We start from the raw sequence: 27,697 nt of genomic DNA, 5'->3' as shown, positions 1-27,697 counted from the left end.
GAGGGTAGAAGCAAAAAGTAGTAAGGTGAAAATTAAAAGTGGCAGGCCGACAAATCCAGGGCAAAAATCAAAAAGAGCCACTTTTCAACATAATTGTGTCAGGGCCAAGAGTGTTGTAAAAGCAAGCCTGAAGGTTTTGGGTGTCAATGCAAGGAGCATTCATAACAAGGTGGATGCATTAAAAGTGCAGATTGTTATGAGTGAATATGATATAGTTGGGATCACAGAGAAATGGCTCCAGGGTGATCAAGGATGGGAGCTCAACATTCAGGGATATTCAATATTCAGGAGGGATAGACATGAAAGAAAAGGAGGTGGGGTAGCATTGCTGGTTAGAGAAGAGAATAACACAATAGAAAGGAAGGACATTAGCCTGGAGGATGTGGAATCGATATGGGTAGAGCTGCATAACACTAAGGGGCAGAAAACGTTGGTAGGAGTTGTGTACAGGCCACCTAACAGTAGTAGTGAGGTTGGGGATGGTATTAAACAGGAAATTAGAAATGCGTGCAATAAAGGAACAGCAGTTATAATGGGTGACTTCAATCTACATATAAATTGGGTGAACCAAATTGGTAAGGGTGCTGAGGAAGAGGATTTCTTGGAATGTATGCGGGATGGTTTTTTGAAGCAACATGTCGAGGAAGCAACTAGAGAGCAGGCCATTCCAGACTGGGTATTGAGCAATGAGGATGGGTTAATTAGGAATCTTTTCATGAGAGGCCCCTTGGGGAACAGTGACCATAATATGGTGGAATTCTTCATTAAGATGGACAGTGACATAGTTAATTCAGGAACAAAGGTTCTGAACTTAAAGAAGGGTAACTTTGAAGGTGTGAGATGTGAATTAGCTAAGATAGACTGGCAAATGATACTTAAAGGGTTGACAGTGGATATGCAATGGTAAGCATTTAAAGATCGCATGGATGAACTACAATTGTTCATCCCAGTTTGGCAAAAGAATAAATCCGGGAAGGTAGTGCACCCGTGGCTGACAAGGGAAATTAAGGATAGTATCAATTCCAAAGAAGAAACATACAAATTAGCCAGAAAAAGCAGCTCACCTGAGGACTGGGAGAAATTCAGAGTCCAGCAGAGGAGGACAAAGGGCTTAATTAGGAAAGGGAAAAGAGATTATGAGAGAGAACTGACAGGGAACATAAAAACTGACTGTATAAACTTTTATAGATATGTGAAAAGAAAAAGATTGGTTAAGAGAAATATAGGTTCCTCACAGACAGAAACAGGTGAATTGATTATGGGGAGCAAGGACATGGCAGACCAATCGAATAACTACTTTGGTTCTGTCTTAACTAAGAGGACATAAATAATCTTCCAGAAATAGTTGGGGACAGAGGGTCTCTTGAGGTGGAGGAACTGAGGGAAATACATGTTAGTAGGGAAGTGGGGTTAGGTAAATTGAAGGGATTAAAGGCAGATAAATCCCCAGGGCCAGATGGTCTGCATCCCAGAGTGCTTAAGGAAGTAGCCCAAGAAATAATGGATGCATTAGTAATCATTTTTCAAAACTCTTTAGATTCTGGACTAGTTCCTGAGGATTGGAGGGTGGCTAATGTAACACCGCTTTTTAAAAAAGGAGGGAGAAAGAAACCGGGGAATTATAGATCGGTTACCCTAACATCGGTGGTGGGGAAAATGCTAGAGTCAGTTATCAAAGATGTGATAACAGCACATTTGGAAAGCAGTGAAATCATCGGACAAAGTCAGCATGGACTTGTGAAAGGAAAATCATGACTGACGAATCTCATAGAATTTTTTGAGGATGTAACTAGTAGAGTGGATAGGGGAGAACCAGTGGATGTGGTATATTTGGATTTTCAAAAGGCTTTTGACAAGGTCCCACATAGGAGATGAGTGTGCAAACTTAAAGCACACGGTATTGGGGGTATGGTGTTGATGTGGATAGAGAATTGGTTGGCAGACAGGAAGCAAAGAGTGGGAATAAACGGGACCTTTTCAGAATGGCAGGCAGTGACTGGTGGGGTACCGCAAGGCTCAGTGCTGGGACCCCAGTTGTTTACAATATATATTAATGATTTAGACGAGGGAATTAAATACAGCATCTTCAAGTTTGCGGATGACACGAAGCTGGGTGGCAGTGTTAGCTGTGAGGAGGATGCTAAGAGGATGCAGGGTGACTTGGATAGGTTAGGTGAGTGGGCAAGTTCATGGCAGATGCAATTTAATGTGGATAAATGTGAGGTTATCCACTTTGGTGGCAAAAACAGGAAAACAGATTATCTGAATGGTGGCCGATTAGGAAAAGGGGAGGTGCAACGAGACCTGCATGTCATTATACACCAGTCATTGAAAGTGGGCATGCAAGTACAGCAGGCAGTGAAAAAGGCGAATGGTATGCTGGCATTCATTGCAAGAGGATTTCAGTACAGGTGCAGGGAGGTACTACTGCAATTGTACAAGGCCTTGGTGAGACCACACCTCGAGTAATATGTGCAGTTTTGGTTCCCTAATCTGAGGAAAGACATTCTTGCCATAGAGGGAGTACAAAGAAGGTTCATCAGATTGATTCCTGGGATGGCAGGACTTTCATATGATGAAAGACTGGATCGACTAGGCTTATACTCATTGGAATTTAGAAGATTGAGGGGGGATCTGATTGAAATGTATAAAATCCTAAAGGGATTGGACAGGGTAGATACAGGAAGATTGCTCCCAATGTTGGGGAAGTCCAGAATGAGGGGTCACAGTTTGAGGATAAAGGGGAAGCCTTTTAGGACCGAGATTAGGAAAAACTTCTTCACACAGAGAGTGGTGAATCTGTGGAATTCTCTGCCACAGGAAACAGTTGAGCCCAGTTCATTGGCTATATTTAAGAGGGAGTTAGATATGGCCCTTCTGGCTAAAGGGATCGGGGGGTATGGAGAGAAGGCAGGTACAGGGTTCTGAATTGGATGATCAGCCATGATCATACTGAATGGCAGTGCAGGCTCGAAGGGCCAAATGGCCTACTCCTGCACCTATTTTCTATGTTTCTATGTATACATTTCTCTGACATTAAATGTACCTTTGAAACCTTTGAATGGCAGACAGACACAATGGTCTGAATAGCCTAAGTCTACTCTTACGTGTTATAGTCTTAAAAGGGACGTGTAACATTTGTGCCAGAAATATAGTACACAATTAAGTACTTAACAAGACAGAGTCTAGCTATCGGAGCCCTGCGCTTGAATCAGGTTGTGGGGAAGATGATGAGGCATGAAGGGAGAGGACAGTCTTGAATTCTGGGACCTGTATGTAAGTGAGTGAAGGGGCAAAGAGGGATCACAAAGTTACACCAAGCTTAGGGACAATGCTGAAGTAAGTGGCAGGGAAGAATGTTTGGGAATCCTTCATGGTGATCCCTCTTTGTCCCATCACTCACTTACATACAGGTCCCAGAATTCAAGACTGTCCTCTCCCTTCATGCCTCTAGGACTATCATACAGTCCAAAAAAAAGGGTGAAAACAAAATAACCACATCATCTAAGAGCTGTCTGAGACTGTGGTCATAAAGACTTGCACTGTAAAGATCTAGCTGTATCTGGAATGCACAGCTATAACCTAAGTACCCAAAATGCCACACAAAAGGTACCACCAAACAATTAGAGCTAAGCATCATAGAAAGAACAGACCAAAATTCTGCATCCTGCCATATTCACTCATGAATGGACAATTAGCAGGAGGCAGCAGATCCAAGACCATTCCAAACCTCAATGATGTCTTCTCCTGAATTGGTGCCACGATAGGAACCATATCCAATTGTCTCATTCTACTTTTGACTGACAGGAAAAATCCTCACCTCTGAATCTACCTATTATGTCCCATAAGATTTGAGTAAACATGTTTCAGTAAGATCGCCACTAGGGTCTCTTTCGGTGCAGTATGACTTGTGAGCTTTATAGAGCTATATAGCACAGAAGCAAGCTCTTCAGCACAATTAATCCAGGCCGACCATCTAAGATTTCCATCTAAGCTCGTCCCATTGTCTCAAATTCAGCCGATATCCCTCTAAACTTTTCCCATCCCTATACCTGTCCAACTGTCCAATTTAGGTCAATTTTCTTACAACAAACCTAATGAAACTTGAACCAACTTAATGAACCTTTGCTGCATTTTCCCTACAGAAAAGAAAAAAAATCAAGCAGATGACCTGCTAGATCTCACCCATTCCCTTAACACAGCGATCCCCAACCACCGGGCCGTGGACCAGTACCGGGCCGCAAGGAAATGATAAGAGTCAGCTACACCTTTCCTCATTCCCTGTCACGCACTATTGAACTTGAATGCAGGGTTGCCAACTGTCCCGTATTTGCCGGGACATCCCGTATATTGGGCTAAATTGGCTTGTCCCATACGGGACTGCCGTTGTCCCATATTTCCCCCGCTAAGGTAAAGCGTTCCTATGAAACCTTTCGTGCCGAAATGGCGTAAAGCGAAGAAGCAATTACCATTAATTTATATGGGAAAACTTTTTGAGCGGTCCTAGACCCAAAAAATAACTTAACAAATCATACCAAATAACACATAAAACCAAAAATAAATAACACTAACATATAGTGAAAGCAGGAATGATATGATAAATACACAGCCTATGTAAAGTAGAAATAATGTATGTACAGTATAGTCAGGAAGACGAAGGCAAAACCGATTTGTGGGGAAAAAATCGGCATGTATGCGCATGCGCACACAGATGCCCACGCAAGGCTTCATGGTCATGGTAGTCTTTCCTGGGGTAAAGTGTCTCGGGATTTGACTGCTACTTTTGTCCCTTATTTGGGAGTGAGGAAGTTGGCAACCCTAACTGTAAAAGACAGGTTGAGGTGAGTTTATCCCTACTTGAACACCTCCCCCCTAGTCCGCAAGAATATCGTCAATACTAAACCAGTCCACGGTGCAAAAAAGATTGGGGACCCCCGCCTTAACATATTGCCCTGAAGGAGCTTAGCATACTTCTAGCAGCTCCCACTGTCGCCCAGCTTAGTATTAACAGCAGACCATGATAGCTGCACTTATTCTCCTCAGGCAAATTACTAATATACAGTTTGTAGATTGTGAACAGCTGGGAACCTCAGCAGGGATCATCTCTGCACTGCACTGGTAACACTAGTAGCCCTTTATTCCTCTATTGTTTTCTGTATATTCACTAATTTTTAATCTACATCAGTATATTCTTCCTAATATTGTGCTTTATTTAGACTATGAGTCACAAGAGTAGAATTGAGCTATTTGGCCCAGTGAGTCTGCTCAGTCATTCAATCATGGCTGATCCTTTTCTCCCCTCCTCAGTCCCATTCCCTGGCCTTCTCCCCGCAACGTTTGATGCCTATCAATTTCTGCCTTAAATACACCCAACAACATGGCCTCCACAGCTGCCTGTGGTAATAAATTCCACAAATTCACCACTCATTGGCTAAAGAAATCTCTCCACATCCCTGTTTTAAATGGACCCCCGTCTGTCCCGAAGCTGTGTCCTCTTGCCCTAGACTCCCCCACCATGGGAAACATCCTTTCCATGTCTACTCTGTCTCCGCCTTTCAGCATTCAAAAGGTTTCAATGAACCCCGCCCATCCTTCTAAACTCCAGTGAGTTCAGACCCAGAGCTATCAAATATTCCTCATATGATAATCCTTTCATTCCTGGAATCATCCTTGTGAACGTCCTCTGGACCCTCCCCAATGCCAGCACATCTTTTCATAGATAAGGAGCCCAAAGCTGTTCACAATACTCAAGGTGAGGCCTCACTGGTGCCTTATAAAGCCTCAGCATCACATCGCTGCTCTTGTATTCTAGATGTCTTGAAATGAATGCCAACATCACATTTGCCTTCCTCACCACCGACCCTACCTACAAGTTAACTTTAGGGTGTTCTGCATAAGGACTCCCAAGTCCCTTTGCATCTCAGATTTTTGGATTTTCTCCCCGTTTAGAAAATAGTCTCCACATTTATTTCTACTACCAAAGTGCATGACTGCATTTTCCAACATTGTATTCCATTTGCCACTCTCTTGCCTATTCTTCTAACCTGCCTAGGTCCTTCTGCTGCCTACCTGTTTCCTCAACACTACCTGCCCCTCCATCAAAGTTAGTGATTCACAGCATAAAAAGAAGTGGCCCCAACACCTGCGGATCACCACTAGTCACTGGCAGCCAACCAAAAAAGGATCCTTTTATTCCCATTTGCTGCCCCTAACCAATCAGCAATGCTCCAACCATGCCAGTAACTTAGTTAAGAGCCTTATGTGTGGCACCTTGTCAAAGGCCTTCTGAAAGTCCAAATATACAACATCTACTGCATCCCTTTTATCTATCTGAAGTATAATCTCTTCAAAGAATTCCAACAGGTTTGATCTTCCCTTAAGGAAACCACACTGACTTTGTCCTATCTTGTCCCGTATCAACAAATACTCCATAACCTCATCCTTAACAGTGATTCCAACATCATCCCAACCACTGAGGTCAGGCTAACTGTTCTATAATTGCCTTTCTGCTGCCTTCCTCCTTTCTTAGAGTGGAGTGACATTTACAATTTTCCAGTCTTCTGTTTAACTCAACAACCCATAAGGATTCAACACCTTGCATTCAGTGATGACCACAACATCATATCTGACAATCTGTAATAGTGCAGCAAAATCCATCTTATTTCTTATACTCCATGCATTGAGATATAACACTTTTGAGTACTGTATTTGGTACCATTTTTGATTCTGCATCCCTATGCACTGATACTCACTGCAATTATGCCCGATCATCTGCCTGCCCTTCTGACAATCTGACTGCATGCTATCTTTGCTTTTTTACCATCTGTCCTATCCTGAGTCCCTTCACTCTATGATTACCACCGTGCTTTGCCATAACTTATGTAGCAATTACTAAAGGCCTCTTGAAGATCCAAATACAGCGGATTCCAGTTAATTGGGACACATCAGGACCAGCGTATTTTGGCTTAATTAAGTGGCTCCATCAATTCACTGAAATTTCATGGAAATAGTTAAAAGGGTATAAAAAAGAGAAATTACCATTTAACTGAGTTACAACCTATGCATTTAAATGAAATACAGAATAAATTAGAACATGACCAATACTATTACAGTACTGTAAAATTGTGTATTGGTTCCTAATAGTTATCGCTGGGGGAATTCAGTATACGCTGTCATGTTCTTTTGATTGACTGTAAATGAACAAAATCAGAGAAGACACCTAGTGCAGATAATGGACCACCTTCATACAAATGCTTTTGATGACTGCATCCTCCAAATTTTCATTTTCATTGTAACATTCAAGATGATTGTCGATACCTACAAATTCTTTGTAGTTCCTAGCTAGTTAAATAGTGAAATCAATTCATTTTCACTCCCGACAGTTTCTGATATCTCCAAGCTTGAATCCTTAAAATCAGTGAAACTGAACTGTCTTACTGCTTATTTTTTGCCAACTATCAGTGACCAAAAATCACAGATTTTTTTTTAAAAACACACACACACATCTGACGTTAGTTAGAAGTTGTTTGACAAGCCAATTAACGGGCTTCATGTCCCATATGGGAATCCCAGCTATTTTCTTGATTTCTTTTGTTCTTTAAGAGTTGTCCCAAAAAACCAGATGCCCTGATTAACTCATGGTCTAATTAACCGGAATCCACTGTATATCAGTTTGGTTAATATTAATTATTGTCCTAGTAGCAACCGCTAAAACTTCAAACAGATTTGGCAAATGTGTTTTCCTTTTCTAAAATCAAAGTTAACTTATTTCAGTCCGATTATTATTTTCAAAAGGCTCTTTAACATCAGATTTCAGCACTTTCACCAATACTGATTGCAGACTAACTGGTTGACAGTTCTCTCCTTTCTCTGTTTGAATGGCATCTCCCCTTCACAGGGCTGAACTCACTCTTAGACCAAATTCATTTCACACCTTCAAAATCAAAAAGATAGCTATGCCATTCCACATGGGTCCAGTCTACACTTGTCTCTCTTGTGGGATACTTGAAACAGTCCTTGTTTCAGTTTTAGTCAGGGCCCTCCCTATACCTCCTTTTCTAGGTCATTGATGTCTACATTGATACTGCTTCCCACTCATGTACAGAACTCCAATTTTGCTGCTAATTTTCACTTTGCTGTTGCTGTCAAATAGTCTTCCTTTGGGTCCTTGTTTTCTGGACGTTCAGGATTAGCTTGGTGATCAATATCCACCACAGACCCACAGACGTCCACAGGTATTTTGATCGCACCCTCCAACCTGTTTCCAGTTAGGACCCCATTTCATAATACTGTTGTACCTGTTCAGTTTATGTCAACTTCCATGCCAGAGCATCCAAGGTGATTCTTTGACTTTTACCATGGTTTCATCTCCACCACAGTTCTTAACAGTGTCTGAAACATTTCTGTACTTCCAGCCAGGCACATTACAACCTTCAGCACTCAACAATGATTCACTAGACCTTCCAACTGATTTTCAAACTGGCAAAGTCACTAACCAGTTACATTAGTTCTCCCTCTGCTTGTGCTGCTTGACCTGCTTGGTACTTTCAATATTCTCTAACATCTGCAGTACTTTCTATTTCATAATTTCTCTTGTCTCTCTTCACTGCCCCTATACACGCCCCTCCCAATGGACAAACTGCTTCAGCTCCCTCTTCTTGTTGGCACCGTCCACACTTGCGCTGCTCGGTCTTGGTCTCCACCTATCGCAGTCATTCCCTTCATTTTTCTGCTATTCTTCTTTCTCTGCAACCTAAAACATGTTTATTTCTAAATTTGCTAAGTTCTGATGAAATGTTTATCAACCTGAAACATTAACAGTTTCCCTTTCCACAGACATTGCCTGATTTGCTGGGTATTTTCTGATTTTACATCTGATTTTCAGTATTTGCGGCTCTTGGCACTGCTCTAGGAATGGCATAATCCTGTACATCTCTAGTTCCAAGCCCAACCCTGACAGGCAGCAGCTAAAAATGTCCAGATAAATTTCCACAGGGCTGCATTTGGATGGTGTTTCACTCTGTGGGGAAATAATGATCTTCAGTACAGAACTGAAAGTAGCAGCAATTAAATTTCTGCGCAAATAAGTGCGGTCTAAGTTTTATAAAGACTGAAATATAATCTTCACCTTGTAAGAAGGCATTCAAAAAAACTTGAAAAAGAAACTTACCCTGAGTCTCCTGTTGAGGATTTTGGTCTCCCTATCCATGTCATGCTTTTGGTCTTGAAGCTTTTTAACAGTGTCTGTGGATAGTAAGTAACAATTTAAGGATCAAGGATCAACTTTATTCACCAGGGGAGGGGGAGGGGGGAAGGGGGAGGGGGAGGGGCGGAGAGGGGGTGGGAGAATGAATTCAGAGAGGTAACATACAGAGTACATATTTCAGCATCAGTCAGTCTTCAACCTCCAAAAAAAAAGAAATAGAAATGCAGTTTTGGTGCACAATTTGGGTTTTACTGTACTTACTTTCCAGGTCTGAAATGATGAGGTTGTCATGGAGTTTGACTGTTCGATGTTGTTCCACTTCATCTTCCAGTTCAAAAATGGTCTCCTTCATGTCATTTATCTCAGTTTCCTTTTCTTCCAGTTCCGCTCTCAGTTTTTCAACATTCAGACTAAGTTCATCTATCTGTTTTTTGGCTTCCTCCTGGAAGATTCTGTATTCATCTTCAACCTAAAACAAGAGCTTAAAAATTATCAAGGATACAAAATGAGGAAGTATCAGACTGAATGCCTAATTCAGTCTGTGCATTTTAAAAGGGGAAGGTGCAAAAGAAAAATGAGAAGGAACTACAAAATTACTCATGCGTTTAGAAGGAAAGGAAAAAAAAAGTCTCTTAAACAATAACCTGGAATCTTTACTGGGTTAAGATCACAACAGGTTAAAGATATGGCAAACAGAATTACTCTTCAATTAACTTTGTGTAAATTGGTTACTTGTATGCCATTTGTGTGTGTGAGAGCTTGTTACGTGCAAATCAGCATATAATACCTGCAACTACATTTACAAATTATTTCACTGGGTGAAGCTGTGAAACATGTCAAAGGATAGCATATACTTTTGTCCCTATTGTTGAATAAATTACTCTAAATGGTAACTCGGAATTTCTTCCATTAAATATGAACTAAATTCAAACCATATATGGGTAGGATTCTTGACTATATGGAGGAATGAAGATTTATATAATGTGTTAAAAAAACATTAGTAAGGATCCAAGGGATAGATAAAAAGATAATAGAGTAGGTAAGCATTCCATTTGATTGAACATTTAGGACTTTACAAGGAGTTGTGAGAGTAAAAACAAAGCAGTATTTTCTGCTTGTTGGGAATCTGGATGCTGAGAACATAGTGTCTTGTAAAAGTATTTAGCCCCCAACTCTTTGTTCACGTAAATGAGTATTACAATCAGGGAGCTCGATCAATTTGACAGAGATATTATTTATTTATTTTATTCCTTTTTCACAGTAGAGCCCAAAAAACTCAAATTGTAAAGCATGAAACACTAAAAATTCAAAAACTAAACTATCAACAGTTCAAAAGTATCTGTCCATCTTTTCTCAGTACTTAGTTGAATCACTAAGTCTGAGGTATTTTCAGTGTCTTTGAGATGATCTTGTACCATTCCTCAGATTTGTACTTCTCTATTATCATTTCCCTGACTTGTCTTGAAAACTTTATTTGGTTTGTTCTATTGAAAATCTATCATACTGTTAGACCTTACAGAGAGGGAGTATTTCTTCTTATGAATTTATTGAAAGTCAACGATTCATCTGCCAGTCCAGATGAAGGGTGTCAGCACAAAATATTGCCTGTCCATTTCCCTCCTTCGATGCTGCCTGACCCACAGTTTTTTCAGTGCCTTTGTGTTGTTTGCTCCAGATTTCCAGCCGTCTGCAGCATTCCTGAAAATGCAGGTCGGTTGATTCAGTAACAAATCTGATAATAATTCAAATAATTTCCCACTCAGGTTCAATAAAGTACTTATTATTAAAGGAATTGAACAAATATTTGAAGGGAGAAAGAAGCAGCATAGTTATGACAAAGGAGCAGAAAGTGGGACAGTTCTTTAAAAAGCAATAGGGGGAAGACTGGAAGGTTTCCATCTGTACTGGATGAATCTAGTTACTTAATTTATTGAAACTGAACAACTTTGACATCCTGTCAATTATTAATTTACTGTTGATTTTATCTCTACTCTCCAAGGAAAAACATTGATCTTTGTCACTGTATATAAAAAGTAATGCTCTCAATCTTCCATTTCATTGCCAACACATCCCCCTCAACTGGGCAGAAGCTTGGCTGACCCAAACACTGACTGAGGTCTACTCTCTGCTCCAACTACATGCCAATCCCAGGACACCCATGATTCCTCCTAAAGTCCAGTTCCCCTATGCAAACTTCCACAGATTTCTTAGCACTTAGGTTGGAAAGAACCAATGAGGAAGGAACATTAATTAAAAGTTGGACTTTTTCCATCATTTGCTGAGAATATTAAAACGTAGAGCCGAGAATTTGGTCTAGAATAACCGAAATACCATCTGGGCCACATACTCATGGGAACAGGCACATACAAAATGCTGGAGGAACTCAGCAGGTAGGCAGCATCTATGGTGAGGAAAAATAATTGACATTTCAGGCCGAGATCCTTCATCAGGACTGATGATGAGTTTATTCTCTCTCATCAAGACTGTTTATTCCTTAAGACATTGTGCATTTTATGAGTGTTCCTCTGGATTTCCAGCATCTGCAGAACCTCTTGTGTTATTGAATACTCATGTATAGTACTGGACACTAAATTACAAGAAAGGTGTGAATGCACCAGAGAGGGGAAGTGAGAATATGACTAGCTGTGAAATGAACCTTAATGGAGAAGTGCTCAACTCAAACACGAGTAAGCATTTCAGGTAGAAATTGTTTACACAGAATGCTGATAAGAAATTTTATGGATTCAAACTAAGTAAGTGCACTGACAAATCAACAGCACATTTTGAGTATTTAATGCTCAAGGTAGATAAGTTTCAAGTAACCCAAAAAATATTTGTACAAGCCCGTTTGCCTCCCTTAGAAGTGACAACTGAGCACTACTTTAACTCATTATACCTTGGTTAAGGTATCCTGTAGTCGATTAGCATCATTACGAATATGGGCCAGTTCCTCTTGGAGGTTGTTGTACAAGGCCTCTATTTTCTCTTTATCAAGTCGTGTTGTCTCCAACAGTTCCTGTAAATCTGATTTATCACCTGCATTGTGAAAAGCGTACAGTTCTGCAACTTTCTGTTTCTCGTGTTCTAATAGAGCCTTGAACCTGTTTAGCTCAATCTGATCATTTGCAACAGTTACTTTATATTCTTCCAATGCTCCAGCAAGTGCCGTTTTGGCCTTTTGCTCAGAATCTATGATCCGTTCCATTTGGTGGTTACGTTCTTTCAGAGCACCTATCAGTTCCTGAGCATCCTTGTTGTCTTGTTCTGCCATTTTCAGCGTGTTGCTTAAATGCTGCTGTACTCCAAGAAGCTGCTCACGTTCAAAACGTGCATTTTCAGCAAGATCCATATAACGCTGCTCCAGTTCCATGTAGCGGCCACTTTTTACATCTTCGTCTAGAACATACGAAATGTGGTGCTCATCCAGTAAAGAAAGAAAATACTCATTCTGTCTGCTGAAGTGCTCAAGTTTATCACTTTGCTGGCATAAGGAATCCATCAGAATGGCTTTTTCCTCCCCTAACTTCTCATTTTCAGAATTCAGCTCCTGTGTAATCTGTTGCAGGTCTGCCAGCTCCTGAAGGGTAGCCTGAAGCTCCTCTGCTGTGCTGTGCTGGTTCTCTTCCATTTGGTGAATGCGCTCTGTTAAACAGGCCACTGAGACTTCGCTTACATTCCCGCTGCTCCCCTTCCTTGACCGCTCTCTGCTTGGTGCACCTTCAGATTCAGAAGATGACGAGGGAGCATCTAATGCATCATCACTAGAAGTAAGAGGCTGGTAGACCTCACTGGACTCACTGTCCAGGTTATCAAGAGAATTGCTGCGGTTGTCAGTTAAAGTGTTCTCATCCTGGCTCAGCAGGTCTTCCATGGAACCAAGTGCTGATCCCTCCACTGAGGAAGTTAACGTCCCACCATCACTTTGGTTACCAGCAACTACCTCAGGACTTGAGGACTGAAAGCCAAACAGCTTCTCTGCACTGTCTACTTTTTGTTCTAAAGAGAAACCAAGAGCATTTAGACGATCTTTCAGCATTCGGTTCTCATTTTTCATTTGGTTCAGCTCGTCCCGGATTGTACTGTTCTGCTCTTCCAGTTGGAGTAAACTTGATTCTATGTCTCTGGACTGATGGGGTACAGCGCTCTCTTTTGCCTCAGTCTTCCCCTCTCCTTCAGGTAAATCATTGTTCAGTCCCAGTTGGGAACGCATATCTCGAAGTTCATTTCTCAGATGCAGAATCTCCACATCCTTACTTTTAGCCAAAGCAAGGAGATCTTTCACCTTTGCCTCCAGAGCAACCTTGTCACTGATCTGGCCATCAGATTTCGATTTACTAATCCGAGCGTCAGACTCTGCTGCCATCCGACCGTGTGACCGTTTAATGACATCATTACCTCCCTGGTTAGCAGACGATAACTTTTTGATTGTGCTTTGTCGTGACCGGTCACGAGTTTTGTCTCTGCTACAGTTGATCTCTTTACTTCCTGCAGCTAGATTTCGTTTGGATGTAGCACTCAAACCTGGATAATGAAAATAAACAAGATTCTTAATCCTCCGCAAATCATATGTAAAATATAATTTTACTAGCTATACAGTGATTTTTCCTCAACCCAATTGTGGTTTCATCTCGCAAAAAACTTCTGTCAATCTTCTCAAAACCATAGTTACCTGTGTGATACTGTTCAATTGAAATGGAAATCTTGGTGTTGATTTGTAAGGAAAGAAAAGAACCGAGCAGTTGGCCTGAAATGCAATGGGGTTATAGTACAAAAATAAGTCCTGCTGAGTTTATACAGGGACTTGGTGAGATGAAATTGGAGTGTTATGCGAGGGGGAACGTCGACTCAGACCATGAGAGGCCTGCGTCGGGCATTTTCATGCCTTACAAGGCGCAGATTGGAAGTCTGTGTGGGACACCACTCCTCGCACAGACTAGAGCAATGTGTGATTAAGTGCCTTGCTCAAGGACACAAACACGCTGCCACAGCTGAGGCTCGAACTAGTGACCTTCAAGTCACTAGACGAATGCCTTAACCACTTGGCCACGTGCCCAACACATTTCAGTGTTATGAGAAGTACCACTGAAAGGACATGCTTGGTTCGGAATTCCAGCAGTCGAGATTCTCCGGTTTTATTTCTGGGATGCAGGTGAAATTATAACAGGATAGAGTAGGTAAAAATGCAGAAAAATGGCAGGGAAATATTGGCTTACAACGTCATTGAAAATAAAAGTGTGTCAAATGAATGTTAGAATGGGAAACCCAATCAGCCAATCAAGTCTTCTTCCGCATGTCGGCTGTTTGATGCTTTCTTGAACGAGTTCCATGGTGTTTCTTTGTTTTGTGGTTGCCTGCGGGAGAATGAATCTCAGAGTTTCATTCTGTACACATATTTTGATAATAAATGTACTTTGAATCTTTGAATTAACAGTGGGAGTACTTTCACCAGAAGACTGCAGTTGGTTGCGACATTCACTCGACACCACTTTCCCAATGAAGGGCCATCAATAGCTACAACCTGTAAAAGGAAATCTGTTCTGTTCGAGATAGCTTGCCGTGTTTAATTGCAGCCTCATTTCTACATCACAAGAGAGATTACATCTCAGAAGTACTTTGCTTTCGAGATGTTCTGAAACACATTCCAAAGGCACCACAGTAACACTAAGTAATAACATGAACATGAGCTATTTGCTCACTCATTCTTGTTCCATCATTCAAAATATTTATCATGGCTGATTTACCTCAAGCATCATTTTCCTGTCCTACATACATATTGCAACTATAAAAAGTATTCACCCCACTTGGAAATTTTCATGTTTTATTGTTTTACAACACTGAATCACTGTGGGCTTAATTTGGCTTTTTTGACACTCTCCAACAAAAACCAAGACTTTCATGCCAAAATCAAAACAAATTTCTACAAATTGGTTTAAATGTATTACAATTATTAAACACAATAATTGATTGCATAATTACTCACCCCCTTCAAGTCAGTATTTAGTAAATGCACCTTGGGCAACAATTATAGTTTCTAGTCTGTGTGGATAGGTCTCTATCAGCTTTGCACATCCGGACATTGCAATTTTCCCCCATTTTTCTTCACAAAACTGCTCAAGCTTTGTCAAGGTTATACGGGGATCATGTGTGAACAACCTTTTCAAATCCAGCCACAGACTCTCAGTTGGACTGAGGTCTGGACTCTGACTTGGCCACTCCTAAACATTAACTTGGTTGCTTTTAAGAAATTCCTGTGCAGCTTTGGCTTTATGCTTGGGGTTATTGTCTTGCTTGTCTTTCAATGTTGTAAAACAATAAAACATGAAAAATTCCAAGGGAGTGAGTACTTTTTATTGGCATTGTATCCTTTATTAATTAAAGATGTTGTGAATAAACTTAATACTTAGCCTTCAAAGCCCTCCAGGATGGAGAGTTCCAAATCTAAACGTAGTTCAGCACTAAATGACCCCTTTTTCTCAAACTGTCCTCTGTGTCCTAGACTCTTTAATTAATGAAAGCATCCTTCCTGCATTTAGCCTGTCAAGTCTGTTATAAGTTCCAGTGAGATTTCTACTCACTTGGAGATACTGCAAATATTTAGGAGGTCAAGCAGGGAAGTTTGGACACTGGGGACCGTTGGTGCTGCTCTCAAGAGCTTGGAAATACATTGCACAAGCTGAGGCTGATATCGGAAATTGCTACTGGGATTGAGTTTCTGGGAACTGTTATCTTGAGTATTTAGCACCAGAACGTTGTCCTTATGATGAAATACCTTATGCCTGCATCCTTGTCTCCGAAGGAGCTGAGAATCAGAGTTTTTGAGCCACTGTGAACATTAATGTTCCCAAATTAAAGGCTCAGAACAAAGCCCAGAGGCCTTGTCATTCCAGTCTTCAACAATTACTGACTGTGGTCAGATTTCAAATCATGGCAGACAGTACTGAAGAAAAAAAATAAGACTGCCTCCACCTTTGGCTTCTCCTGCTCCTGTTCACTGACTGGTGGGTTTAATTATACAGAATTCAATTACTTAAATAGTGTCTTTTTGTACCATTGTTAATCACACTTTAACAGTAAAGAATGCGAAACTGGTGCTGCCTTACCCTACACCAATTCATCACTACCTAAACAACAACACTCGTGCCCAATGGACCCACTCTGTACCTGTTTATATGGTAGTCAAACCATACAAAGAGGAGGAACAGGCTTATAACTGTCCTCATCAGAAACTGAAATTATTTGTTCATTCTTCTCTCATTATCCTGTCACTGGCCCTCTTCATACACCTTAAGAACATAAGTGCTGCTGTAAATAGGGAATAAAGCTGTAATAGATTGCATGCAAAGATTGGCATAATATTGGTGATGATATTTCATCCCTTTAAATGTGAGGTTTTTTTTGAGTTGGTGCATGGAAGGCAGAGGAATAAGGCATATCCAGCAAATTAAAGGAAGCTAAGGAAAGATGAACTTAGGAATTTAAAAAACACCAGTTAGATTGTAGGAGTACTGGAATGTAGTTCTGGTCACCAAGTTACAGTAAAGATACGGTGGTACTGCAGAAAAGATTCATCAGCATGCTGGCTGGGTTGGAGAACTTCAGCTATGTGGAGAGAAAGATAGGCTGGGTTTGTTTATCCTGGAAAGGAGGAGACAGAGGCAGCAACAGAACGAAGCATATAAAATTCTGAGGCATAGATAAGGTAGATTAGTTTAGAATTTTACCATGATTTGGGTATCAAAAATAAGAAGGCATAGATTTAAGAAGGATTTTTATCACAAACAAGAGAAAATCTGCAGATGCTGGCAATCCGAGCAACATACACAAAATGCTGGAGGAACTCAGCAGGCCAGGCAGCATCTATGGAAAAAAGGTACAGTCGATGTTTCAGGCCGAAACTCTTCGGCAAGACTCTTTGTCCCCCAGGATGGTATACTACTACAGTAACTGAGGGGCTTCCTCACTCAATCCAGCTCCTCCCTCTCCAGTAGCAGAAAAACCCCATACTGGCTGAGGAGTAGATTTTAAAAGGTGGGGGGAGGGGAGAGCAAATCACCAGATGATAGGTGAAACCTGGAGAGGGAAGGATGAAGTAAAGAGCTGCGGAGTTGATTGATGAAAGAGACAGAAGGCCATGGAAGAAAGAAAAAGGAGGAAGGAGCACCAAAGGGAGGCGATAGGCAGGCAAGGAGATGAGGTGAGAGAGGGAAAAGAGGATGGGAAATGAAGAAGGGGGGAGGGGGGCTGGGGGGCACTACCAGAAGTTTGAGAAATCGGTGTTGATGCCATCAGGTTAGAGGCTACCCAAACGGAATACAAGGTGTTGTTCCTCCAACCTACGGATTTCTATACTGGATTTGAGTAGTACTTTTTTTTAAAGCACTGAGTGGTTGATATCTCAATTGGAGTGCCAGAAGACAATCATCTTAACATTTAAGTACATCTTTCCCTCCCCATCAGTATTGTTAATGCACATTTTGATAAGATAAATTGGCACACTAACTGAACCCCTGCATCTCTGGAAGGCCCTGTGACTTCAGGCTCTGAGGGTTAATATCCAGGCACATCACCCTCAGAGCTGCAATGAAGTGCTTCAAGAGGGTGGCGAATGTGTGAATCAATTACTGCCTCAAAAGGTGACTTGAATCCACTCCAATTTGTATACCGTCTCAACAGGTCCACAGTAGGTGATTTCTCTGGCTCTTCATTCTGCTCTAAATCATCTGCACAACAGGCCCCCTTATGTTCATCAACAGAAGACCAGGGTTGAACACTATCATCCCATCCAAAGTCATCAAGCTTCAAGACTTGGGCCTCTGTACCTCCCTCTGCAACTGGATCTTCAACTTCCCCATTGACAGACCTCAGTACGAATTGGTAACATTTAGTCCTGTTGACCACAGATGCACCTCAAGAGTACACGACAGTGTGGCTAAGCACAGCTCCAATGCCATATACAAATCCACTGGCAATTTGAGTTTGTTCAGGTGTCAGTGAATGAGTTTAACATAGTGAGTTAGATTACATGGTTAAGAGGAGCTGCAACAATAATCTCGCACTCAGCTTCAGTAAAATAAAACAGCTGATAGTTGACTTCAGCAAACATGCCCCAATCTACATTGGAGGATCAGCAGCTTTAAATTCTTGGATGTATTTCTAATGACTTGGCCCAGCACAAAGATAAAATTAAAGTGAGTTGTGCCAGGATCATTACTTGGAAGGTTAAGGAGGTTTTGTTGTTAATGAACATTCTAACAAAACTCTTCTGTCATCAAAGATTGTCATCATCCAGATCATTTCATCTTCTCATAGCTACTGGCAGACATGAGGTACAGAAGACTGAAGGACCACACCATCAGGTTGAAAAACAACGACGCATTTCCCCTCAACCATTAAATTCCTGAACCAAAGTTACAGCTTCAATCACAACCTCAGTATAGCAACACTATGACCAGTTTTCATTACAATGGACTTTATTTCTGAAATTAACTGAGCAAGTACAGCAGTTCGTAAACAAGACAGAATCTAAGTAAAGGCACAGAGATATCTTACTACAACTGTGCTGGGTTTTGGTGAGGCTAAATATCAAAAATCGTTCGCAGTTTTCCTCCCCTTTTCTGAGGAAGACCATTCATGCTATGAGAGGAATTCAGCAAAGATCCACCAGATAAATTTCTGGAATGGCTGTACTGTCATAGGAAAAGAAATTTAGACAACTGCACCAAAGTTTGCCAGCATTAAGAATGAGAATGGACCTGATTGAAACTTACCAAATTTTGATGGGATTGGACAGATTAGGTGCAGGAAACATGTCCCTTGTGATGGGCAATTCCAGAATCAGTGGTCAAAGGATAAGGATATAGATACAAGCCACTTAGGACTGAGACACTGAGACATTTATCCACCCCCTGTGGAATTCTTAACCATTGAAGGCAACTGAGAATAAATCATTAAATATATTAAAGGATTCGGACACCCTAAACATGGTTAAAGAATTCAAGTCTATAGTGAGAAAGCAAGAACAGGATACTACATTTGGATGGTTAGACATAAACATTTTGAGGTTGTAAAATATAAAGATTCTCTATTTGTCATATGTACATCAAAACATTCTGTAAAATGCACTGCTTGTGTTGAGGATGTGCAGTGGCAGCCTGCAAGTGTTGCCACACTGTTGGCACCAAGACAGCATGTGCACAACTTACTAACCCTAACTCACACATCTATAAAATGTTGGAGAAACCCGAGCACCCAGAAGAAACCCATGCAATCATGGGGGGAACAAACTCCTTACGAAAATCAGCAGGTACTGAACCCTAATCTCAGGGTGGTATACTGCATACATTCTTTGAACCTTGAATCTTACAGCTAGCACTGTAAGTTGTTGCACTAACCACTATGCTACTGTTGTGCCCAAAAGGAACAAACTCAAGGCCAAATGAACCTGTGCTGCTTCTAATTTCTCTTTCTGTCTCCTCAAAACCATCTCCTGAATCTGTTATCTCCACTAACAAGGCCAAGGGCAGCTGACGCAGGGGAACACTGCCACCTGCAGGTCCCCTCCAAGCTGCACAATGGAGAAACATATCCTGGTCTAAGTCCAGTAACTGTCCCTCCATCTACTCCATCCTTGGAATATACAGTCACCAGTAACTGTCCCTCCACACCACCCTTGGAGTCTACTAGTCTACCGTCACCAGTAACTGTCCATCTACACCAGGGGTCCCCAACCCTTTTTGCACTGCGGACCGGCCAACCGGGGGTGGGGGTGGGGACATTGGGTTGCGAACGGACAGGAGTAGCAGTCAAATACATTATTTACCCCGAGAAAGACTACCTTTTTTTGCACCACGGACCGGTTTAATATAGACAATATTCTTGTGGACCGACTGACTGGGTGGTGAGGGGGGTGGGAGGTGTTCAAGTAGGGTTAAACTCACCTCAACATGTCTTTTACAGTTAGGGTTGCCAACTTTCTCACTCCCAAATAAGGGACAAAAGTAGCAGTCAAATCCTGACGAAGGGTCCTGGCCCGAAAAGTCGATGTACCTCTTCCGATAGATGCTGCCTGGCCTGCTGCGTTCACCAGCATTTTTTGTGTGTCTTGAAAGGACACTTGTGTACCCTGAGAAAGACTACCATGACCATGAAGCCTTGCGCGTGTAACACTCAGTTATATTGGCTCATATATGTCCAGGGGAAATCCCGCCCGGCACCGGCCTGAACGCTTCTCGCTGGGTCTGTTGCTGTACCACAGCCACCCAAATCAACCCCAAACATCAATCATCAGCCAGCACACACAGTACGTTGTACCAAGTACACTTTATAGATATTACTAAGTCTATGAAATTAATATCAGTTCGATACAGAAAAGGAAGTAATGGAAAAAAAAAAGGCACCAGACTAATCAAAGTCCAAGTTCTTCGCGCGCTACCGTTGGAGATCAATCGATTCCTGACGACCACCTGAATCCTGTCGACTCACGGCTCGGGACCACCCGGAGTGATCGACCAGAGCCTCTCCGCACGTCCGCCGTCCTCCCCGTCTCTCCTCTGTCCTCCCCGTCTCTCCACTGTCCTCCCCGTCTCTCCTCCGACCCCCCCGTCTCCCCTCAGACCCCCCCGTCTCCCCGCCGTCCTCCCCGTCTCTCCTCCGTCCTCCCCGTCGCAAACCCATCCACCGTCCTCCCCATCTCTCCTCCGACTCCTCGTCTCTCCTCCGACACCCCGTCTCTCCACCGACACCCCGTCTTTCCTCCAACCCCCATCTCCCCACTGTCCTCCCCGTCTCTCCTCCGACTCCCCGTCTCTCCTCCGACTCCCCGTCTCTCCTCCGACTCCCCGTCTCACCTCCGACCCCCCGTCTCCCCGCCGTCCTCCCCGTCTCTCCTCCGTCCTCCCCGTCGCAAACCCATCCACCGTCCTCCCCATCTCTCCTCCGACACCCCGTCTCTCCACCGACACCCCGTCTCTCCACCGACACCCCGTCTCTCCACCGTCCTCCCCGTCTCTCCACCGTCCTCCCCGTCTCTCCTCCGACTCCCCGTCTCTCCACCGTCCTCCTCGTCTTTCCTCCGACCCCCGTCTCCCCACTGTCCTCCCCGTCTCTCCTCCGACTCCCCGTCTCTCCTCCGACTCCCCGTCTCTCCACCGTCCTCCCCGTCTCTCCACCGTCCTCCCCGTCTCTCCACCGTCCTCCCCGTCTCCCTACTGTCCTCCCCGTCTCCCTACCGTCCTCCCCGTCTCTCCTCCGACTCCTCGTCTCTCCTCCGACCCCCCGTCTCCCTCCGACCCTCCGTCTCTCCACCGTCCTTCCCGTCTCTCCTCCAACTCCCCGTCTCTCTTCCGACTCCCCATCTCTCCACCGTCCTCCACGTCTCTCCTCCGATTCCCCGTCTCTCCTCCGTCCTCCACGTCTCTCCTCCGACTCCCCCCCAAAAACCCCCGCACGACCGCCGTCCTCCGTCTCTCCTCCGACTCCCCGTCTCTCCACCGTCCTCCCCGTCTTTCCTCCAACCCCCGTCTCCCCACTGTCCTCCCCGTCTCTCCTCCGACTCCCCGTCTCTCCTCCGACTCCCCGTCTCTCCACCGTCCTCCCCGTCTCTCCACCGTCCTCCCCGTCTCCCTACCGTCCTCCCCGTCTCTCCTCCGACTCCTCGTCTCTCCTCCGACCCCCCGTCTCCCTCCGACCCTCCGTCTCTCCACCGTCCTTCCCGTCTCTCCTCCAACTTCCCGTCTCTCTTCCGACTCCCCATCTCTCCACCGTCCTCCACGTCTCTCCTCCGATTCCCCGTCTCTCCTCCGTCCTCCACGTCTCTCCTCCGACTCCCCCCCAAAAACCCCCGCACGACCGCCGTCCTCCGTCTCTCCTCCGACTCCCCGTCTCTCCACCGTCCTCCCAGTCTTTCCTCCAACCCCCGTCTCCCCACTGTCCTCCCCGTCTCTCCTCCGACTCCCCGTCTCTCCTCCGACTCCCCGTCTCTCCTCCGACTCCCCGTCTCTCCTCCGACTCCCCGTCTCTCCTCCGTCCTCCCCGTCTCTCCTCCGACTCCCCGTCTCTCCACCGTCCTCCCCGTCTTTCCTCCGACCCCCGTCTCCCCACTGTCCTCCCCGTCTCTCCTCCGACTCCCCGTCTCTCCTCCGACTCCCCGTCTCTCCTCCGACTCCCCGTCTCTCCTCCGTCCTCCCCGTCTCTCCACCGTCCTCCCCGTCTCCCTACCGTCCTCCCCGTCTCTCCTCCGACTCCCCGTCTCTCCTCCGACCCCCCGTCTCTCCTCCGACCCCCCGTCTCTCCTCCGACCCCCCGTCTCTCCTCCGTCCTCCCCGTCAAAAACCCATCCACCGTCCTCCCCGTCTCTCCTCCAACTCCTCGTCTCTCCTCCGACCCCCCGTCTCCCTCCGACCCTCCGTCTCTCCACCGTCCTTCCCGTCTCTCCTCCAACTCCCCGTCTCTCTTCCGACTCCCCATCTCTCCACCGTCCTCCACGTCTCTCCTCCGATTCCCCGTCTCTCCTCCGTCCTCCACGTCTCTCCTCCGACTCCCCCCCAAAAACCCCCGCACGACCGCCGTCCTCCGTCTCTCCTCCGACTCTTCGTCTCTCCGCCGTCCTCCCGTCTCTCCTCCGACTCCCCATCTCTCCGCTGTCCTCCCATCTCTCCTCCGACTCCCCGTCTCTCCGCCATCCTCCCGTCTCTCCTCCGACTCCCCCCCGCAAAAACCCCGTCCACCATCCTCTCCGTCTCTCCTCCGACTCCCCGTCCGCCGTCCTCTCCGTCTCTCCTCCGACTCCCCATCCGCCGTCCTCTCCGTCTCTCCTCCGACTCCCCGTCCGCCGTCCTCTCCGTCTCTCCTCCGACTCCCCGTCTCTCCATCGACTCCCCGTTTCTCCACCGTCCTCCCCGTCTCCCCACCAACTCCCTGTCTCTCTACCGTCCTCCCCGTCTCCCCACCGACTCCCTGTCTCTCTACCGTCCTCCCCGTCTCTCCTCCGACTCTCCGTCTCTCCACCGTCTCCCCGTCTCTCCCCGACTCTACGTCTCTCCACCGTCCTCCTCGTCCCTCCCCCGACACTCCGTCTCTCCTCCGTCCTCCCCGCCTCTCCTCCGTCCTCCCCGCCTCTCCCCCGACTCCCCGTCTCTCCCCCGACTCCCCGTCTCTCCTCCGACTCCCCGTCTCTCCTCCGACCTCCCCGTCTCTCCTCCGACTCCCTGCCAAAAACCCCATCCACCATCCTCCACGTCTCTCCTCCGACTCCCCGCCAAAAACCCCATCCACCATCCTCCCCGTCTCTCCCCCGACTCTCCGTCTCTCATTTAACATTTAACATTGCAAAGAATTTTGCATTTAACATAGCAAAGAAACCATTTTAAATTTAACATACAAAACAAAGAGACCCCGTACACGCGGGCACCTGTGTCCGCATGTGTGTACATGCTGATTTTTTTTCTACAAATCGTTTCTGGCGATTCTGTTTCGGGGGGGGGGGGGGGGTGTTAATCACGACCGGAATACAGGTGATAAGTGGCTAATACACTCAATTTCGTTTCTAAAAGGGTTTATCTAAAGAATTTAATATTAAACGCACAGCGCATATTATCCTCGCATGAATACAGTCATAAGTCCATTATCAGGGGAGGACAGGGGAGCTTGAAGTAAGTGTTGAACGAACTTCCAGTAGAAGTGGTAGAGGCAGGATCAATATTATCATTTAAAGAAAAATTGGCTAGGTACACAGACAGGAAAGGAATGGAGGGTTGTGGGCTGAGTGCAGGTCGGTGGGACTAGGTGAGAGTAAGAGTTTGGCACGGACTAGAAGGGCCGAGATCGCCTGTTTCCATGCTGTAATTATTATATGGTTATGTAAGTCACTTATAAGTCAATAACATAACATTTTAAGTAACGTTTGGATATTAAACACACAGCACGTTTTCCCCGTATGAACATATAAAATCATTGCAACACACCAATACCGCTGAATCAGTGGGAGCCCAGTGCGATCGAGGGATGATGGGAGACAGGGAATCTCGAAGGGGGTTCCTTATGTCCAGTCTATTCTGCAATTTAGTTTTCGTTGCATTCATTGCAGAGATATGTTGGAAATGGAAGCAATGTTTTCAGTGCTTTCATGGCTATCTCAGGATATTTAGCCTTTACTTTGATCCAGAATGCTGGCTGAGCTGTTATGTCAAACATACTTTTCAGCCTGCTGTCATTTGCAACTTTGAGGAGTTGACCTCCTTCCCGCACTGATATGGATGACGCACGGGTAATGACCTCACGGGTGTTCAAGCTCAACAGTGGGCGTGACAGGGAATGAAGAAAAGTGCAGATGACTCATATCGCCAAATCATATCGTTTCCTCGCAGCCCGGTGGTTGGGGACCGCTGATCTACACCACCCTTGGAGTCTACTGTCACCAGAAACTGTCCATCCACACCACCCTGGGAGTCCGTCACCAGTAACTGTCTATCTACACCACCCTGGGAGTATACTGTCACCAGTAACTGTCTATCGACACCACCCTGGGAGTATACTGTCACCAGTAACTGTCTATCGACACCACCCTGGGAGTATACTGTCACCAGTAACTGTCTATCTACACCATCCTGGGAGTATACTGTCACCAGTAACTGTCGCTCCATCCACACCACCCAGGGAGTATACTGTCACCAGTAACTGTCGCTCCATCCACACCACCCTGGGAGTATACTGTCACCAGTAACTGTCTGTCTACACCACCCTGGGAGTATACTGTCACCAGTAACTGACGCTCCATCCACACCACCCTGGGAGTATACTATCACCAGTAACTGTCTATCTACACCACCCTGGGAGTACACTGTCACCAGTAACTGTCGCTCCATCCACACCACCCTGGGAGTATACTGTCACCAGTAACTGTCTGTCTACACCACCCTGGGAGTATACTGTCACCAGTAACTCTCGCTCCATCCACACCACCCAGGGAGTATACTGTCACCAGTAACTGTCGCTCCATCCACACCACCCTGGGAGTATACTGTCACCAGTAACTGTCTATCTACACCACCCTGGGAGCATACTGTCACCAGTAACTGTCGCTCCATCCACACCACCCTGGGAGTATACTGTCACCAGTAACTGTGTATCTACACCACCCTGGGAGTATACTGTCACCAGTAACTGTCGCTCCATCCACACCACCCTGGGAGTATACTGTCACCAGTAACTGTCTATCTATACCACCCTGGGAGTATACTGTCACCAGTAACTGTCGCTCCATCCACGCCACCCTGGAAGTATACTGTCACCAGTAACTGTCTATCTACACCACCCTGGGAGTATACTGTCACCAGTAACTGTCTACACCACCCTGGGAGTATACTATAACCAGTAACTGTCGCTCCATCCACACCACCCTGGGAGTATACTGTCACCAGTAAATGTCTATCCACACCACCCTGGGAGTATACTGTCACCAGTAACTGTCGCTCCATCCACACCACCCTGGGAGTATACTGTCACCAGTAAATGTCTATCCACACCACCCTGGGAGTATACTGTCATCAGTAACTGTCGCTCCATCCACACCACCCTGGGAGTATACTGTCACCAGTAACTGTCCATATACACCACCCTGGGAGTATACTGTCACCAGTAACTGTCTATCTACACCACCCTGGGAGTATACTGTCACCAGTAACTGTCTATCTACACCACCCTGGGAGTATACTGTCACCAGTAACTGTCTATCTACACCACGCTGGGAGTATACTGTCACCAGTAACTGTCGCTCCATCCACACCACCCTGGGAGTATACTTTCACCAGTAACTGTCTATCTACACCACCCTGGGAGTATACTGCCACCAGTAACTGTCGCTCCATCCACACCACCCTGGGAGTATACTGTCACCAGTAACTGTCTATCTACACCACCCTGGGAGTATACTGTCACCAGTAACTGTCGCTCCATCCACAGCCCCCTGGGAGTATACTGTCACCAGTAACTGTCTATCTGCACCACCCTGGGAGTATACTGTCACCAGTAAATGTCGCTCCATCCACACCACCCAGGGAGTATACTGTCACCAGTAACTGTCTATCTACACGACCCTGGGAGTATACTGTCACTAGTAACGGTCGCTCCATCCACACCACCCTGGGAGTATACTGTCACCAGTAACTAACTGTCTATCTACACCACCCTGGGAGTATACTGTCACCAGTAACTGTCTATCCACACCACCCTGGGAGTATACTGTCAGCAGTAACTGTCGCTCCACCCACACCAGCCTGGGAGTATACTGTCACCAGTAACTGTCTATCTACACCACCCTGGGAGTATACTGTCACCAGTAACTGTCGCTCCATCCACACCACCCTGGGAGTATACTGTCACCAGTAAATGTCTATCTACACCACCCTGGGAGTATACTGTCACCAGTAACTGTCTATCTACACCACCCTGGGAGTATACTGTCATCAGTAACTGTCGCTCCATCCACACCACCCTGGGAGTATACTGTCACCAGTAACCGTCGCTCCATCCACACCACCCTGGGAGTATACTGTCACCAGTAACTGTTTATCTACACGACCCTGGGAGTATACTGTCATCAGTAACTGTCTATCTACACCACCCTGGGAGTATACTGTCACCAGTAACTGTTTCTCCATCCACACCACCTTGGGAGTATACTGTCACCAGTAAGACAGTGGTTCACAGCCTGCTCCCTACCTTCTCAATGGACAATAAGTTTGGGCCTTGATGGCAACACCCATATCCCCCACCAAAAAAAAACACAATTATATGTGTGCACTGAATTTGCTTCTGAAATTCTGTATTCCTAAAGGAGTACATAATGAGATCATGATAGGTGTTTGAAACCTGACGGACAAATTGAAAAGGCTTTTAAAGGATTGAATGAGTTCTTTAATATTATGAATAAAAGTTCAGGGAAAAATCAAGTTGGCCTCGTGGAGGATGGATCACCAATTAAAAGTCACAGATACAGAGTGAAATCCACAATCTTAATTATCAGGGGATTCTGATAACTCAGCATCAGGTGGATCAGTGCCACTCACACACTGGAATTCCTATTCTCACACACTCCATTACACACTGAAACCTCAGATCCCACACTCCACCATAAAACACTGGAGTAATGGAGCGCAAAAGCATAGAAATAGGCTCTTCAATCCATCTAGCCCATGCCAAACTATTATCCTGTCTACAAACATGAGAAAATCTGTAGTTGCTGGAAATCCAAAGCAACACATACAAAATGCTGGAGGAACTTAGCTGGTAGACAGCATCAAAGGAAAAGAATACGGTCGACATTTTGGGCTGAGACCATTCAACAGGATTGGAGGAAAAAAGAGATGAGTGAAGGTTAGAGGGTGGGGGGAGGGGAGGAAGAAGTACAAGGTGTTAGGTGATAGGTGAAATCGGAAGAGGAGGAGGGGGTGAAGTAAAGAGCTGGGAATTTTATTGGTGAAAGAGATAAAGGGCTGG

General features: G+C 45.0%; 1 protein-coding gene across 10 annotated transcripts in view; it reads right to left on the bottom strand.

The window, feature by feature from the left end:
• Nucleotides 1–27,697, bottom strand: part of specc1la (sperm antigen with calponin homology and coiled-coil domains 1-like a) — a 267,927-nt gene that overhangs the window by 171,913 nt on the left and 68,317 nt on the right. For all 10 annotated transcript variants that reach the window (XM_072243781.1, XM_072243776.1, XM_072243777.1 and 7 more), the window contains 3 exons: nt 12,102–13,726; nt 9,467–9,674; nt 9,170–9,243 (listed from right to left, as the gene is read on the bottom strand). In XM_072243781.1, the coding sequence (XP_072099882.1) occupies nt 9,170–9,243; nt 9,467–9,674; nt 12,102–13,726 (1,907 nt within the window). The remainder of the gene's footprint in view (nt 1–9,169; nt 9,244–9,466; nt 9,675–12,101; nt 13,727–27,697) is intronic.

Source organism: Mobula birostris, chromosome 25 (genome assembly GCF_030028105.1).
Source record: "Mobula birostris isolate sMobBir1 chromosome 25, sMobBir1.hap1, whole genome shotgun sequence".
Taxonomy (NCBI): Eukaryota; Metazoa; Chordata; class Chondrichthyes; order Myliobatiformes; family Myliobatidae; genus Mobula; species Mobula birostris.
This window is presented reverse-complemented; position numbering and strand designations above follow the sequence as displayed.